We start from the raw sequence: 17,536 nt of genomic DNA, 5'->3' as shown, positions 1-17,536 counted from the left end.
GTACTCCCATGCCGCTGAGGTCACTCAAACCCCCAGAACTAAGCCTCTACTTTAGTCAATTCTCTTTGAGTTTGCATGAAGTCTATTTTATCAACTTCTCGGCCTTATCATCAGCTCGTCTCATGAGTTCTACAGAATTATTATTGTGAGTTTCGAGAGATTTTCTGTTGTTGTTTCATTTTTTTGTGAGTGCAAGAAAGAAAAATGGTTTTAGGGTAGGGGATTAGATTGGTTCTCAAGGAATGCCAATGAATATCTCAGTTATCACGAAATCAAGTTACGTTAGAGTACAATCTTATCAATGTGAGTTGACAAACATCAACGAATAGGATTTGGTGAATTATGAATTGACGTAAACAATTTTAAAGGAGTGGATGTTCCCCGTATGACATTGAAAGTGGCTGTCGAAATGGTGAATCAAAGATGATGAATATGCAGTAATTATAAACAGAAGGAACTTCGATCGATGAAGATACGTAGAAGCAGAAAATTACTCGTGTACTCGTACACTGGCGAAAAATAAATTCATTTTTTGAGGTAATTGTCTGTTGGCAGGTGTTGGTATATAGGTTAAACAATCTCGCTCTCCTCGTACGATTCATTAACATCTGATCAGTAGGAGATATATTTGAATGATTGTCATCTATGGACAATGCAATCATGCGTTATTTTTGTTTCTAGGAAAAAGAAATATTGTTAATCAACGACTTGTGAAAATGGCTGAGAAAATAGTGGCGAATCAGCCTCAGCCCATTGTCAAAATTGGACATTACACTTTGGGTCAAACACTAGGGGTTGGTACATTTGGAAAAGTGAAAATTGGAGAACACGTTCTAACAAAACACAAAGTCGCAGTGAAGATTTTAAATCGACAGAAGATCAAGAGTTTAGATGTCGTCGGAAAGATTCGACGAGAAATTCAGAACCTTAAGTTATTTCGGCATCCACACATCATTAAATTGTATCAGGTTATCAGTACTCCAACGGATATATTCATGATAATGGAATATGTGTCAGGAGGTGAATTATTCGATTACATCGTTAAGCATGGAAAGCTAAAAGAGTACGAGGCTCGGCGATTCTTCCAGCAGATAATCTCAGGTGTTGATTACTGTCATCGACACATGATCGTCCACCGAGACCTCAAACCAGAGAATCTGCTACTCGATCACAATTTGCATGTTAAAATCGCAGACTTTGGTCTCTCAAATATGATGATGGATGGTGAATTTTTGAGAACATCCTGTGGCTCACCAAATTACGCAGCACCCGAAGTAATATCAGGAAAACTGTACGCTGGCCCAGAGGTCGATATTTGGTCGTGTGGAGTGATTTTATACGCATTACTCTGTGGTACACTTCCATTCGACGACGAACACGTGCCCACACTATTTCGAAAAATTAAATCTGGAATATTTCCAATTCCCGAGTATTTAAACAAAAGCGTAGTTAGTCTTTTATGCCATATGCTTCAAGTCGATCCGATGAAACGTGCAACGATAGAAGACATAAAGAAGCATGAGTGGTTTCAAAAGGATTTACCAACGTATCTCTTCCCATCTCCAGTAGAGCAAGACTCGTCAGTCATCGATATTGATGCTATTAATGAAGTATGCGAGAAGTTCAATGTTAAAGAGGCTGAGGTGCACTCGGCATTGTTGGCTGGTGATCCACATGATCAACTGGCAATCGCTTATCATCTCATTATTGATAATAAAAGGATCGCTGATGAGGCTGCCAAGGCTGAGATTAAGGATTTTTATGTTGCTTCGAGCCCACCTCCAGTCGCATTCAGCCCCAGTGAAAATTCCAACAGCCCTCTCAGACCGCATCCAGAGCGAATCGCACGTAAGGGTCTGTTTAGTTTTTAATTATGATTTATCTATGTTTCTGTGATGTTGAAGATGTTTCTGTACGTTTTTGTACGTTCTGGTTGTTGTTTTGACGCTTCATCCAAGCGACCATTAATTTTTAAAATAATACGGGCTAATGATTTTCAGCTTTACGAGAGAGACAGGGATCACAGCCTAGTGCTCAGCCTTTACCTCAAGGAGCTCGAGGGACCCCTGTCAAACGAGCAAAATGGCATTTAGGCATCAGGTCCCAATCCAAACCGAATGACATCATGAATGAAGTTTATCGTGCCATGAAAGCATTAAATTTCGAGTGGAAAATTATAAACGCCTACAGTGTTCGCGTTAGACAGCAGAATAAGTTGGCAAATAGACACAGCAAAATGTCTCTCCAGCTTTATCAAGTTGATTACAAAAGCTACCTCTTAGATTTCAAATCACTGGCGAATGATGAGACCGACGATTTCATGAAGGGTATTTATCTATTTCTTTGGATCGAATATATTCATAAAACTTGAGAATTAAAATTTACAGAGAAAACTTAAAAACTAATTAGTCGTATTAAAAAATATTTTGCAATTGTCTTAGCTGTCTACTTTCACGACTTCGCTCACTTGACGTAATTAGCATAACAATTTATACATGATAATTAAAATTTTCTTGCAGATCCTACATCTCTCCCGTCTCAATCAACTGGCCATCATACTATGGAATTTTTCGAAATGTGTGCAGCCCTCATAACGCAATTGGCTCGTTGAAATATTTACTGCTAGATTACGATTGACATCTGTTATATTTTTTTTAGTCTACCAAAAAATAGAATTTATTAGATACTTTTGAGTCATCAGTTTCCATTTGTGGTGGTCTCCTAGGGGATTTTCGTAATTGTGTAATGTAATTGCCATCATGTACCTCTCTATTATGTGAAAAATAAATTTTAATTTACTTCATTAACTTGTGGTTTTCTCATTTGATATTTCATTTTTACTCAGTTGCATCTCATGGCTATTGGCTCATTCACACTGCATCTTACTGCAGAGACAATGTCAGCTCTGAGACGACGAAATAGTAATACGTGAGGTTCTGCAAGCAAAATCAATACGAAGATTTAATAATAAGTGACAATAATAATAATTTAATAATAATTGAGATTTTACCTGGAACGTGCATCATGTAATGGACCCATCCAGGGCTCTGTTGGACTCCAAGATTTCTCCACTCTGTTTCTGTCATCAAGTGAGATTTTGGCACATGCTTGGCAATCTCATTCGACAAGATGACATGTCTGAAACGTGAGGATAGAATGCAGATAAAATGCTTTAATAATTCATGTTAGAATATTTTGAAGCACGAGATCAATAACTAACCTATATTCATAGGTATCATCTTGATACTTTTCGGAGTACTGAATTGGGTCATTCGACATTGTGTTTCAATCAAGAAGAGTTTTATGTCAAAGGTCGACCCAATTTTTGTAATGGTCCAATGATTACTAGGTGTTTGAAGACAAATGGAAATAAAAATGTTGCGGCGTTATATGGGTCAATGGGCACCAATGGGAATGCACACGGCTAATCAAAGAGGATTGACTAAAGTAGAGGCTCAGTTCTGGGGGTTTGAGTGACCTCAGCGGCATCATAGTATTGCACTCCAAGAGAGGGAGGGCGCCACACGAAATGGGGGTGTCCATAGCTTAGGGGTGTCTGGCCATCAGCCGACTCGGTAACTGCCTCAGTAGCAATCCCACTGTCATATTTGTAATGATAGAAAAAAAAAGGATGAATGAAAAAACACCACTGCAGTCATTTAAATAGAAACATATTCATTATATTACGAAGATTTATAGCAGAATACATCACTGGTATGACATTAGCCATAAAATCTTAAAAATTATGATGCAGTGCGTTACAAGAAAACTTTGACGTATTACATTTGATTACAGATGACTGAAAAAAAATGACCATCTCATAAAAAAAAAATTTTACAGTCTCAAAAAAGTTCAACACAGCAATACTGATCTAGGATTAATAATAAGGCTTATGATTTTTAAGGCGCAGTCGAGCGTCCAGTACTTCTGACAAAATTGTAGCTCACATATACTAATGAAAATGCTTATTCTAAACAACTGGTACAGCTTGTAAAACAAAAAATTTTTCTATCTCGATACTGCATCAACTTTTTCATTAACCAGTTTCTTAAGTCATTGAGACTTAAAGCATATACAAATTTCGAAGTGAATAATCCCACTGATTTTATGCTTTCCAATAAGACTTGGAGTGATGAAAGATCTGTACATGATTTGGAGTAAAATGTAAGAAGTATTTGCTGAAAATTTTACGATCGAGGGAATTGAAAAATTTTCATGAAATTCTCTCACGACTTCGTCACAAAAATGTTGAATTTTCACGTAAATACTCATTATTAATATCGAACTCTGTATGCGTTCATCATGATAATTAAAACGAACTACCACGCTACATACTCATGTTTATTATATGATTAATCTCTGCGAAGTGACTCCCATCTCTTTCCAATATGCCAACCTAGACATTGATCATCCAAGACGAAATCCATTCCACTGATCACACTACAAAATGCCCTCGTCCGATGAATATCGATGCGTCGTTCATCGAGAATCATCAATAATCAGCGATAACTGATGTCCTCAGGTTTTCAACCTCAATTACAGGGTCTAATCCGCGGGATAAAAACGAAGGATGGCTCTGCCTTGAATCTGTGAATGACAAAGTTTATGAACAACATCCATTGCCTCCTCAGCTGGATAAACCGTGTGTGGTGGCGGTTCGATTTCAGCAGAAGCAACCAATTGGACTAATTCAGTGAGTTGCTCCAATGTGCCAAGTTCAACTGACTTTATACTGATTTGTCTCTCTTCAGCCCGTCTACTGAATTTCGGTAATAGACGATCTGCCACTTCTTTCATCACGAAAACCACTCCACCTTTACTTAGGCATTGCATACTGCGATGGAGGCTTCTCGATGTTGTACCAAAGTCAATAACAACATCCACCTGACCTCGACAGGCATCCATTGTGCGTTCAATTAGCTGATTCTCATAGAGGCCCTCGTTCCACTCCACTACGTTCACCCTGGAATTCAAATTCACACTGCTTGTGAATAAAATGAATGCACTGTCACATTGACATTATTTTTATTTCATCTAAATAATCATCTAAATTTCATGAGGCCCCAAATAAAAAATTCCCTCTCCCCGTAATGTCGAGGTACAAAAATTAATCTGATGGCTCATCGAATGATAAATTAAATATCTTGTAGTAGTTACCGCTGAAATTCCTGTGCCATTTTCAATCCATCATCTTTTAACGAGGCAATTGTTATTGTGACTTTGTCTCGCATATTTGTGAAGTGATAGGCGGCAATTCTCAGAGCCCACAGAGCCAATCCACCAGTGCCAACGATCAGAATCTTGCAAATGCTGTTTTCACCACGCTCTTTCACCAGTTGCTGCAGGAACAAATGAATCATTAATAAACATTGTGGAGAATAACATTGAGAATTGACGCAAAGAATTCAATACTTCGTCATGACCCATTCAACAAGAGGAGAAATCCACTTGTTTATTGAAAGAGAGAGCACGCGCGTGACCGTATAAAAACAAAACAACAATGTCCAATGAAAAATATAAATAAGTTGAATTGTTGGTACCTGAACGTGTTCGTGTGCCGCAAATACTGTATTCATAGCAAGTAGAGCACCAGCAGGTAGCATTGCAGCGACACTCAGTGATACGTTATCTGGTATTTTAATGAGGTATTTGAGATCATGAACGACGAGATACTCCACGTAACCATTTGGAATGCCCTCGTATGGATAAAGTATAACTCGATCGCCAACGGTAAATCCACAGTCTTCGCTCAGTCCTGATCCAAGTGATTCAACGATACCAGCAACTTCATATCCAGGAAATAAAGAGGCATCTCTCACTCCATGATGTGGCAGAGTAACTGGAAAATCACCCTCTAGAGATGCTTCAGTTGCCAGACTACTTGAACTTGATACTGATGTCAGACTTGTGAGGCTTGGCGAGCGTTTTGGATGGTAACAGGCACCAGCGCATACAACACGAATTCTAGCCCCATGACTAGGTACATCTGGCACTGGTACATCGAAACTGAAGACACAATCACGTCCCGTTACGCTTGGACTCTCAATTGACAATTGACGGCAAAGTTTATTCATCTTCTTAGATTCCCTGAAAAAATTTAAAATACTCCCATTCAATTTTGGCCAATTTTGGTGAAAACATCTTCGAATGATTCATCATATTTATATTCAGCTGTCCACTCCAAATCGAGAAAAATGAAAGTTCAATTGCATAATAAACAGTAATTGGTAAGTCCAAGGGCACTGAAAATCGACAATCATGAAATTCAAATAATAAAGAATAAAATAAAATATACCCATTAAAAGCTTTGTGAGGGCCATGAGCAGGTTGGCCAGGTGCAGCTACTTCGACAGGCATTTCTTTGTTTTTCACTTCGATTAGAGAACTGAACGACTAACGACTTCTAATTGTCGTTTGAATTGTCAAAGAAGCGATAACCACGAATTTCGTAATTTCCTCTATTCTGGAGTATGAATCATTGTCACTAAATTTGAATGATTGACAATTAGACAATTCTTGATGGGACCTCAACGACTTTAACAATGTATTGTTATTATCCGAACAGCTGAGCGTTGTGTACTAATCCGAGGCCAGGTTTCTCATTCGCTTTTATACGACTCCTCAGAATAACACAGGGGAAAACATCGGATATTTGTGGTGGGGATGAGCTCGCCGAACACTCGGAGAATGCGTGCAAGCAACTGCTTATTTTTTTCTTCTCTTTAAAGCCACGCATCACAACCCGGTGTGAGTCGTGATCTCACGAAGTAAACACCTCACTTTTTCATTTATCTTCACCTCTATTTTTTAAATATATTCCCGATAAAAATCCTCGATTATTAATTACGCAATAATTCTCAAGTTCGTTCTCGAACATGCCTCTATTGGGGAATCTCATAAATTGAACAATATGTGGGCAATTGTGCAGTACGTGCAGTAGTTGAATGGCACAACCACATCATCACTATGTAATTGCAACGTAATTATAACGAGTGGTTTCTCATGACCTTTTTTTTGCTCGAAAAAAATTAATACTTGAAATTGATTGCATGTGTGTCAACGTCGCTTGATACTTTGATACAGAATCATAGTTTTTCGAGTTTTTTTCTACGCAAACAATCAACATTCTGCGCATTTTCTGGAATATCGGGTTATCTTCTCGCTTCAATTTCATTTAATAACCGCACGTGCTCATTCTGGAAAACAGAAAGTACGCAGTCTGAAGTATAAATAGAATAGAACGGATTGAAAAAATAGGGAAACAATACTTTTATTGAGAAAGACGTATTGCAAAATTATGGATATATTGAGAGTGGACATTAGAAACCCAGAAAGGCACCTTGAAATAACTATTCACACCGTTTGTCTAACTCATTGACAACCCCAGCATTCAGCAAAAACTGAAAACAAAAAATAATTATGACATGGACAATGACGACCGTTGTACTTTGTTCATATTTTCAATGACGTAGAAATTACCCGCGATCATATTTCGTTCATAAAATTCAGTCATTCGTTTTGCCAATGAATTATTTTTCACGTACACGGGAAAAAATGTATCACATAATCTCCTAAATTCTATTAATTTCTCGCAGATGGTGGAATCGATAACGAATTGCTTTTTGTATTGAAAATAGAATAAACTGGATTACTACTATAAAATATACAAGTTCTGCTTTTTTTGTAATAAACAAAAGTGTATTTTGGTTTTCATGGGCAGGTTTTGACTATATACTCACTATATACTCACTATATACTCACTATATACTCACTATATACCTGAGTATATAATCACGGAATATAATGAGATGAAGTTAGAACGTCCTTAACAGATTAGACAACATGAGTAGACATGCCTGATCTAAAAAATGAGGTGTTATATATATTCATAGTCTTATCATCCTGTATTATCAGATCAATAATATTGTTTTTTAATTAAATCTAGTTTACTACATGTGCGCACATGCGAATATTTCCCACGGGTCTCATAGACAACACGTTCTTATCGCTTGTTTATGAGATTTTTCAGGAATTATCGAGAATCAGTAAAATAATGATAAGAAAAATCCATATCCTTTGCGGGAGATCTCGTAACAAGCTTGTGGTAAACATTATGGAACGGTTACATATATTTTTTTAATCGAAGTGATAACAAGATCATGTCGACTAATTACCTGATTTCTAATCCGTCGAGTGTAAACGATGGAATTAGTTTCGGTTATATCATAGTTTATTTTTAGGAAACTCGTTTAAATTCAATTCAAGGCCCGGTTGGATTGTCTGGAAAAGATGATTTACTCCAAACTTGGCACTCCTAATTACTTCATCAATTAATTGATTTTTCCGATAATTGTTAGCTAGCGCTCTAGTTGTTAACAACCGCTACGGCGCTAGCTAACAATTATTAGAAAAAAATGATTAATTTCCGGAGTAACTAGCAGTCCAAATTTCGGAGTAAATGATATTTTCCTGATAATCCATCCGGGCCTTAAAGTCATTCCATTCCTAGGAATAAACGATACGAATTAGACGACTGAATAATATATTGTATAGGGTTCAATTACTCGAGCACTTGAACCCCCAATAAAAAAAGGGTAGAAGTGAGATAATCAAAAAGGTAGCTGTAAAACCAGCAAATAATTTGATAAACCAAAGCAAACAGGTGACTCAAGACGCCACATTAAATTACTCATCAGGTGATATTTGTTTGAAGTACATTTACATTTACTTGGTAAAAATAATTGTTTTAATCAACGAAGTATAAAAAATCAAAGCATGAGAGAATATACAGCGAAGTTAAGGGTATTCCACACCCATGTCCACACCCATAGCCGGAATTAACGCTTTTTCATTTTTCTTTAAAAAATAACGGAATCACTATGGGATTGACTTGAAAAAACATCACGTTTTTGCGTTTTGTCATTTATTTAATGGCTCACAAAATTTCAATAATTTTCGAAAAATTGAAAAAAAGGTGGATTTCGATATATATGTGTGGAACATCCTTAAAATAACAGGCACAGTTGAGAATAATGGTGAGAGCACGGAGAAATAGAGAATGAAGAGACCGGTTGGGTGGAGGGGCTTTGAGGAGGGAAAAATACGGTCGATGCCGTTGTTGGATTGCATGCTCTGATCACGTGGACATCACTGGGGATCCGCGTGTTCACGTGTACCTCTGGACTGTAATTTTTAATGTTGTAGTTGTGCTGTGGCAAGCCGTTTCCCGATCACGTTCCCTCGAGCGTTCACTGACTCGTCGCCTCGGAGCTGGGCAAGTGCAGAATCATTTAAATCACAGGGGAAGGGGAAGTGGGCTAACCCCAGGTGTTTTCTCGCAAACTCCAGAGCTGAGAAGCCCTGGGTTGACTCTGACTCATCATGATAATAGATTCCACTATTGGAGCGCTAAAATGTTTGGGGGCCGGAGCAAGTAGACACTCAGAATATATTTGTCCTACAAAGTATTCGAGATATTTCAATTTTTATGTTTTTAAAAAAATGTAAAAAACGCCCTCTCTGATTAATTAATTCATTAATCATATTATTTTAATTATTTATAGTCGCGTATTTGACGTCGAAATGAACCTCTGGAAGTGGCGTACGTACGCTCTGAAAATAGGATAAATTTTGCCTCCAAGTAATCGGCCTTCATTATCTCCAACACCAGAGGAATTTAATATGAAAACATGGAAACATGTGGACGATGCAAGGACGATCACTACCGTTATATCTATTGCAATAAACAATTGAATTGGATCTGTATATATAGAATGTCTGCAGCCATGATACAACGGTGAAACATCATACTTCATTATTTTTGACCTTGAGTTTCAGACAGACAATTGGAAAACTCGACTTAATCGAAGAATAGAAATCTAAGAGGTCAATACCGAAGAATCCAGTCTCAGAAAAATGATCTCCAAGATAAAAATACCATTGAAGGTTTACGTAATATTGTTAATCGTACGAATGGCCATTTGAGCAGATTGGTCTTGATTGGATTCAATGTGTCAATCGTGCGATTAGATTGTCATCATACAGCTCGAACTTTGTGCCTTGTACTTTGTTGCCTTTTAGACTGTCCCCAATTTAATCATGCAGGCTGATCATTTTAAAATCCGTCACGTACTAATAAGAATAAATTTAAGGAAAACAGTGATATTTACGTGCATGAAGAACCATCAAAATTTCTACAGCAATATTCTTTGTACTAAAGCAACAACTCAAATAACAACGATCGTAGTGCCCTGAATTTAGGTCTTTCCCTTGTTAATGTGACGTAATTACGAGGTCATCATCCGATGGAATGATGAACAAGAAGTGAACGCAATAGATTTAAAAAATACGTGACATCATCATGTTACACTCGTATCAAGTATTCAAAAAGTCGAGGTGATATAGGATAGAAAGGAGGATAGAAAAACGACTTTGAATATTTTTTTTTTCGTTATTTGGATGGAGCAACAAAGAAGTCTATCGATCGTGCCTTGTCCGCATGACGTAGTTTCCAGTGGTTTGAAAATAGACAGCTGTCAGAAAATAATGTTGACAGCTCAAGAGACAAAGGACACATCGATGTTGATAGAATGTAAATAGAGTGACTGATGGAATCATGAAACATTGTGTGAAACATGCAATTTTGAATAATCATGCATTCGCGATGACTTACTCAAATTGACAATCCTGGATAAAGATTATTGACAATAAAATGCGTCAGCAGACGCCTTGGCAGCGAACGATGATCTGTTATCAAATTATTTGACGATTTTTTTTCCCGAGGTATACGTTTGGATTTTTCATTTGCGAATACTGAGGGGAGTCGAGTTGTCACTGTTCTGAGGGTGGACTTTGTATGATTCTGAATGTCCGCAATGGACGACCCTCAGGGGTCTGGAATTTTGTGTCAAGATAAGAAGAGAGGGCGCATCACGAATTGTTCATGCGCCGACTCCCAAGAATTTTCCCTTCACTGAAACAAAACAACAAATTATTTCCCCCATTAATCAATTTACTTGACAGAAACATGCTTTTTCTCAAAACTTTATTTCTATAATTGAGTAATTTCCAGGCAGATGTAATTCTCTTGTGAGAAATAAAGACTATTGCTTACTTTCATGGCTTGTTGTGTTTTTTTTTTTTGCTGAATCGATTGATTTGGAGATGACAGATTAGGGTTGTGGATGGAATTATTTTACTGGATCATTAGGTCAGGGACAGTTGATCCAATCCATCAGTCCTCAAATTGGGGCGTGTTGTGTTGATGTTTTGGTTTTTAAAGTGACGTTAGTGGCGCCAATCTTATATTTCTGGAAATTATTGAGTTGTAGTTTTGCTGGTGCTCGCTGCTGGCAGTAGCTGCTGGAGACAATCAGAGGCATTATTTGCTAGTTTATCCTCTGATTTTCTATTCTCACATTGTCTTACCTGTATGTTGGCAGCATCGGTAGGGTAGGTAAGAATAGGAATTTGAGGTATGTCCATGTATGGATGAGTTGAATGCTCCAAATGAGCATCCGGTATTGCTCATCAACCAATCGTGAAGAGTCAGTCATTACAATTGTCAATTTTTCCAACGCAAAAGGCATTTCTCATTTTGTTTTTGGTTCTTCCTCTCTTCAAGAACTTCCGGCACAATCGTACATGCATTCGTGCATGTGGAATAATTATACGGGCTGTCTATTTTTCCTAGGCAAAATTTTTATTAATTGAAAAAACGATTTTAGAAAATTCTTTAATTTTGTAAAAAAAATTACTGATGTGCATTTTTCTACGAAGATTGCCTTAGGAAGTAGAACGAATTATAATGTTAATGTTTTTTTTTTATCGAAACTTCAGCATTTGCAATTTTTTTAATTCATGAAAAAAATATTCTTAGTGATTTTTTATTGGCCGTTTTGATAAACGTGCGATTTTTTCTTTAAAAAATAGCGCAAATCCATTTTTTCAAAATTCATTGACAAAGGAATTGAAGATATTGTATTGAGATAAAAAAAAAATTAAAAATCTTCAATTCCGAATCAAAAATTCGAAAAATTAAAAAAACCTGTTTTAACGAACGTCAGTCCTGAAAAAGACGCCCAAATTTTAAAATAAAAAAAAACCGTCTTTCGGGTCTCCCTTTCCCCTAACTTTTGACTGTACGATAATTTGAGCGTCGAGAGCAATCGAGAGTGGCGAGAGTTTCAGACTTTCAGTGAATTACAGTTTCGTCGGAGTTTCATCGAGTGAAACAGGGGAGTGGCGTGTTGCGTGTCACCAATACAGAAGACTTCATCGTATTTTCTACGTCTCAGCCAAATTCACCATTTATTCATCTCATCACAATTTTTCAATCGAAGACAGTCCCCAGGGAGTGGTGAAAACAGCCAGACAAAACCTGATGCGACCATTAACCTTGCGATGCATGCAATTCTGACGTGAAGTGTTTTTTTTTTTTTAAATAAACTCAATTGACGAGAGGATGCCGGTCAAAGTGGATGTTGTGCCACCACCACCTGCCAATTCAAAACAACCTGGGGTCACCAAGTCATTGTTATACAACGGCTCAAGGTTCCAGGGATCACAAAAGTCCAAGGGAAATAGTTACGATGTCGAGGTGGTTTTGCAGGTTAGTTGGGGTCCAGATGTCATGGGAGATATCTCGACCATTGCATCTTGATAATCATTTTCCTTGACTTATCAATCAAATGCATCAATAAGTCAGCGAAATCCTGACTAATTAATCTGCTGACTAATTAATACAATATTCAGATAATTATTCCTTTAATTCTTGCCTTAAAGATCATTTTCACCTTTAACTTTCGTCATGATGCAGATTGCAATGTGATTTATACTTCAATTAATATTTCGTTTATTGAAAAATACAACATTCACTCAGATTTGAGATCAGATTTTTTTTTATAGTCTTTTCGTAATTTTATTATTGTTCTTTTGCAGCACGTGGATGAGGAAAATAGTTATCTCTGTGGGTATTTGAAAATAAAAGGCCTGACTGAGGAATTTCCCACGTTAACGACGTTCTTTGATGGTGAGATTATATCAAAGAAATATCCTTTTCTCACTCGTAAATGGGACGCTGATGAAGACGTCGATAAAAAACATTGGGTATGACATATACGCGATTTGAATTTTTTTGCTGTGAATTACTCACCCACGTGTTTTTTTTATTTCCAGAGCAAATTTGAATCGTTCTGCCAATACGCCAAGACTTTTAATTCTGATACCTTTGATTATGAAGCACTTAAAGGGACTGATTTTGTCTTCATGAGATGGAAGGAACACTTTTTAGTTCCTGATCACACTATAAAGGATATCAATGGGGCATCCTTTGCCGGATTCTATTACATATGCTTCGAAAAATCAGCTGCTTCGATCGAGGGATATTATTACCATCGTAGTTCAGAGTGGTAAGTTTTATCGTGGGTTATAATATTTTTTTAACTGCAATTCTGCGGCGGATATAATAAAAAATCGACGGGAAAAATTCTGTCTTCACTGAATTTATTCCATAATAATGTTTTACAGTTTTTTTTCAATTTTGATTTTATTTCTCCGGAGGAAAGAACGATTTTTTTTTCAGGACTTCTTTGTAGACAGCAATGAAAACCGTAAAAAAGATTTTCACATAAATTTTACTGCCTTACATTCTGAGATATGCTTCGCAAATTTCTGAAATAGATTGTATAAATTTTGTTTTCATTTGCAGGTATCAATCATTATATCTGAGGCACGTACCCGAGCACAGTATACAAATATATGAGTTCAGGTGAAATAAATGCCCTCGGTTCGACCCTCAACAATGAATTACCTTCTATTGCTTTGTGTCTTTTTAAGTGATGCAAACAGATCTAAAATTGAAGCGTACTAAAACATGACGTAATAAATATAATTAACACTTATTTCAATTTCTGCAAGTGAAAATATCGACAAGTCGTGATAGTTTTGGGGAAATGAGTGCCTCAATCCTGGATGACGAGCGTTTTCGTGGTACCTACAATTTATTAATTGTAAAAAAACAAATATTTTAATCATTATTTTTGAAACCTGACGATTTTATGTGTATCATTGAATTGTAAATTTATTAAAAAATTGAGTTTATTTGCTGTAAGCTCAATGGCAGATCGAATGGGATAGAATTGTATTCATAATTGTCTTTATTAGACGTTTGGCATTATGATATTTCAAATGTGAGATCTGTTTGCCTGGGAATTTCATTGAAAAGACGAGTGTGAATGAAATTGGTGCGCGAAATGTGTTGGAGAGCTGCTGGGAAATGATAAAAATTTTAATTGTAGCAAAAAAAAGAATAATCTATAATCACTGTTATGTTTTTTTCTTGTAGTTTTCCCAAATGCTCGGGCGTCGAAATAATTTTTTTTAGTTTTGTATTATCTCAATGATGAAATTGAAGATTAACACCAATTTGCATAATATCAAGTATTGAATGCGGTATAAAAAATATTAATGAAAGCTTCCTAGATCGTTTTACCACTTTACTAGCAATTTATCTTCATTTTTTCTCCGAAAACATTTTTTTAGCGTGAACATATCGAGTTTATCACACGACGACGAAGCGAAAATCGATGAATTTGAAGGCAAAATGTCCCCATGATGTTTCAAAAACGAATCTATTCATTTTTTAAAATCGAAATAACAAATCCTCTGTTAGCAAATATTTATGTGCAGAGTAATAGACGTTGATTATTATCATTACTTACTGTAAATGTATACATAATTGTGAAGATAACGTAATGAAGACACGCGATTACTCTACATTGAGAGAAAAATGAAAAAGATGTCAACCAAGTCTTGTTTGGTCCAACAGAATCGTTTGTTGAAAATTTAAGAAAAACAATGTCCCGCTGAAATTCGAAAATCTCAATCATGAATAGTTGCTCTGCTTTACAAGAACGAAATATAACGAAAGGTTCAAGGGGTGCCTTTTTTGAATTTCAAAATACCTTTCACTGTGACAAGTTCATCATTTAGTATTTTGTCCTCAAGTCATAAGATTGCTGTCATATTTTTATTATTTAAATTTACAAATTAATTTTCTGTCTGACTGAAGAAATAATTTTTCCATCATTTTTAATAGACGATTTAGTCGATACAAGTAAGATTTGATTGATAACTCAATTTTTTTTCTGAGTGTAGAGTACTTTTGCTTTATCACGATGAATTGGGCCGATGTCCAAATTAGGGCTGAGAGAGATGCGAAAATGAGAGCAATTCAATGTAACTTAGTGAAAACATGATAAAAAATCACATTTCCCTGCTAAATAGTAGAGAAGAATCAATACAACTTCCTCGGCACAAAAATTACGCAGATTGTATTCACTAAATTTCAATCCTCGCAGAACTTTCCCTTTCATTTTCTTGGAATAATTTTTCTTTCCTACTATTAGAACAAAATAAATTTCTATCAATGTCTCTCTCCCCTCATTTATTCATCCATGATAATTGCATAATTTTTTAGATGATATTATGTGATATTACGAGTGATGAAATGATTTCTAGTCTGTAATCAACATTATGACGCGTGCAATGATTGGCTAGCAATTAAAATAATCCTTCCAGATATTATCAGGCAGAAATTGAGGGAAACGAGTCGTAAACTGAAGGCACGATCAATGAAATATTTATTCATACGCAATTGTCGATTAAACAGATGAGAATTTTAATTACGTTTTAATAGTAAAAATATGAGAGAAAGATTTTTAAAAATTATATATTTCACATTTTATTGTAACAATAATAAAAGTTGATCGTGCATTGACGATTGATTCAACGAAGAATGTTTATAAATTACTTCCAAACGCGTGTCTTCTCTGTTTTTTACCTTTCACTTGGGTTTTTTTTTTCTCTCGATTTTCCACCTGTTTTAATTATTTTACCATCGGAAATTTATTGTTCAGAATTCATCGGTTGGACTCATTCGCGATTTTCCCAGTGTTTCGCTTCCAAATTTTTTGAGATTTCATCAGTCTTTTGCTCTTTACTCGAGACATTCTTCGAATTTTTGGTTTTGTCACAGCTTCTCTCAGGATTTCGTCGTTATCAATTACACTACCCTATGAAATTGAATAGAAACAATGAAAAATTATAGAAAAAACTTGTTGACAAAGTATATTTATTATATTATTCAGTTTTACCAGAACACTCGAACAAATTTGGCAGAGACACTTGGTCCCTTCAGATGTTGGAGCAGGAGAGGTTCCAGTGCCATTGAGTACCGCCTCAAACCCCAGAAATTTCGTGTCAAGATCAATTTTAGCTTTTATGAGATCAGCGAAAGACTGTTGCACCGTATTCCTAGAAGTTTCAGCCAACCTCTTGCTCCGTCTCTTGGGAGCCTTCTCCTCTGATGATTTATCATCATCGAGAAGTGAAAGATCGAGTGGCGAGACAATGGGATTCGTCCTCACACTCAGAGGACAATTCACCTCTTGATTTCCCATACATTCAGCTCCATTTGAATTTTTTCCCTTCAACAGACCTTCAAGAATAAATATCAAAATTACACAATGAATTTTTCAAATAATTCATTCAACAATTTTATCCTATCATCTGGAATTTGATCTAGATTATCTCATTCTTTAATGATTGATTGAATTGATGTTTGGAGTGATGATTGGATTACCAATGAAATCGTTGAAATCCTTTAGCAATTTGTTCGCAGCGAGTCTCAATTTTTTAAACTCCTCATCAAGAATTCTGTCAGCTAAATATGTTCTCGCCAACAGAGAGTGTTCCCACGATTGGAATTTAGATTGTGAGTCTAAAATTCTCCACTGTTTCTTGGATAATATTGCCTGCCATCCAACAGCACAATCCTCCAAACATCTGTTCACAGAGACCATTAATTCAGTGACTTCCTTCAAAGACTCTGGGACAGGATTTACGCATTGTGATGCTCTGACATTCACTCCAACGGCATCCGGTTCACTCCAATCAATCCTCTCCATACCACGAGGATTTAACAAATACTTAATGAACAGTTAATGACGAAAATGACTCGACGGTAGTGAAAACTAAAAAATAAAAACAACAGCGAAACGACTATTTTGTTTTCTCCCTTCAATGCCAAATTCGAAATGTCGTGTTTATTCAAGTTTTAAGCAATGTATATAATTCGAGTAAATAAATATTACAGTGAATTTATTATGATACAATTTTTTGTTTCTTTTTTTTTTTCGTTCATTGTTAATATTAGTTTAGGGTAAGTAACACGACGTTTGCAGAAATACACATGATTACCCTTTTCTGTACTTTCATCTCGTGATGAAAGATGTGATGATCACTGGTTTAAATTATTGTTTATTACTCGGATTGTTCTGTTGGTTCTTCAAAATCGAGTGGATCGTTTCAAGCAGCTCCAGCCTCCAGATGAATAAAAAAAATCTGATGTATGTTTTTATCAATTTAAAATCCAAAAATTCAATCAATTCAGTTGAAAATTCAATTTCAAAAACCAACATATCGAATTGTATTAATTTATACGCAATGATATAAAAATTGTTGAGATAATATTAAT

The 17,536-nt window shown here is 36.0% G+C and overlaps 5 protein-coding genes across 11 annotated transcripts; 2 read left to right on the top strand and 3 right to left on the bottom strand.

Moving 5' to 3' along the window:
* Positions 1-68: 68 nt before the first annotated feature.
* AMPKalpha (AMP-activated protein kinase alpha subunit) lies at positions 69-2,807 on the top strand. Of its 4 annotated transcripts, none has more exons than XM_011310223.1 (5): positions 69-145; positions 215-537; positions 682-1,854; positions 2,001-2,327; positions 2,520-2,807. In XM_011310223.1, the coding sequence occupies exons 3-5, from the start codon at positions 717-719 to the stop codon at positions 2,609-2,611; spliced, it is 1,557 nt and encodes a 518-aa protein (XP_011308525.1). In that variant the 5' UTR covers positions 69-145; positions 215-537; positions 682-716; the 3' UTR covers positions 2,612-2,807. The 4 variants fall into 4 exon arrangements, with proteins under 4 accessions (XP_011308525.1, XP_011308526.1, XP_011308527.1 ...); XM_011310224.1 differs by having other exon boundaries at positions 73-303; positions 369-537; XM_011310225.1 differs by having other exon boundaries at positions 73-537; positions 682-1,848.
* On the bottom strand, positions 2,773-3,452 carry LOC105269740 (cyclin-dependent kinases regulatory subunit-like). Its single transcript, XM_011310226.1, has 3 exons — positions 3,221-3,452; positions 3,011-3,138; positions 2,773-2,936 (listed from the first exon to the last, which is right to left on the bottom strand). The coding sequence occupies exons 1-3, from the start codon at positions 3,277-3,279 to the stop codon at positions 2,842-2,844; spliced, it is 282 nt and encodes a 93-aa protein (XP_011308528.1). The 5' UTR covers positions 3,280-3,452; the 3' UTR covers positions 2,773-2,841.
* A 206-nt stretch (positions 3,453-3,658) lies between these two features.
* Drat (Death resistor Adh domain containing target) lies at positions 3,659-11,037 on the bottom strand. 2 transcript variants are annotated; one of them, XM_011310221.1, is made up of 4 exons: positions 10,673-11,037; positions 5,541-6,087; positions 5,158-5,339; positions 3,659-4,963 (listed from the first exon to the last, which is right to left on the bottom strand). In XM_011310221.1, the coding sequence occupies exons 2-4, from the start codon at positions 6,072-6,074 to the stop codon at positions 4,546-4,548; spliced, it is 1,134 nt and encodes a 377-aa protein (XP_011308523.1). In that variant the 5' UTR covers positions 6,075-6,087; positions 10,673-11,037; the 3' UTR covers positions 3,659-4,545. The 2 variants fall into 2 exon arrangements, with proteins under 2 accessions (XP_011308523.1, XP_011308522.1); XM_011310220.1 differs by lacking the exon at positions 10,673-11,037 and adding an exon at positions 6,296-6,603.
* Positions 11,038-12,054: 1,017 nt separating this feature from the next.
* On the top strand, positions 12,055-15,324 carry LOC105269736 (glucose-induced degradation protein 4 homolog). The gene is made up of 4 exons (XM_011310215.1): positions 12,055-12,610; positions 12,940-13,107; positions 13,177-13,409; positions 13,709-15,324. Exons 1-4 carry the CDS (start codon positions 12,464-12,466, stop codon positions 13,770-13,772), a joined length of 612 nt encoding a protein of 203 aa, XP_011308517.1. The 5' UTR covers positions 12,055-12,463; the 3' UTR covers positions 13,773-15,324.
* Positions 14,206-17,461, bottom strand: LOC105269737 (uncharacterized). 3 transcript variants are annotated; one of them, XM_011310217.1, is made up of 4 exons: positions 16,643-17,461; positions 16,308-16,498; positions 16,155-16,238; positions 14,206-16,073 (listed from the first exon to the last, which is right to left on the bottom strand). In XM_011310217.1, exons 1-4 carry the CDS (start codon positions 16,965-16,967, stop codon positions 15,921-15,923), a joined length of 753 nt encoding a protein of 250 aa, XP_011308519.1. In that variant the 5' UTR covers positions 16,968-17,461; the 3' UTR covers positions 14,206-15,920. The 3 variants fall into 3 exon arrangements, with proteins under 3 accessions (XP_011308519.1, XP_011308520.1, XP_011308518.1); XM_011310218.1 differs by having other exon boundaries at positions 16,155-16,498; positions 16,643-16,845; positions 16,905-17,461; XM_011310216.1 differs by having other exon boundaries at positions 16,155-16,498.
* Between the last annotated feature and the right edge of the window lie 75 nt (positions 17,462-17,536).

The sequence above is a fragment of the Fopius arisanus genome, unplaced genomic scaffold, assembly GCF_000806365.1.
Source record: "Fopius arisanus strain USDA-PBARC FA_bdor unplaced genomic scaffold, ASM80636v1 scaffold00074, whole genome shotgun sequence".
Lineage (NCBI taxonomy): Eukaryota > Metazoa > Arthropoda > Insecta > Hymenoptera > Braconidae > Fopius > Fopius arisanus.
The sequence above is the reverse complement of the archived record's forward strand: the minus strand, read 5'-3'. Positions and strand labels throughout refer to the sequence as shown.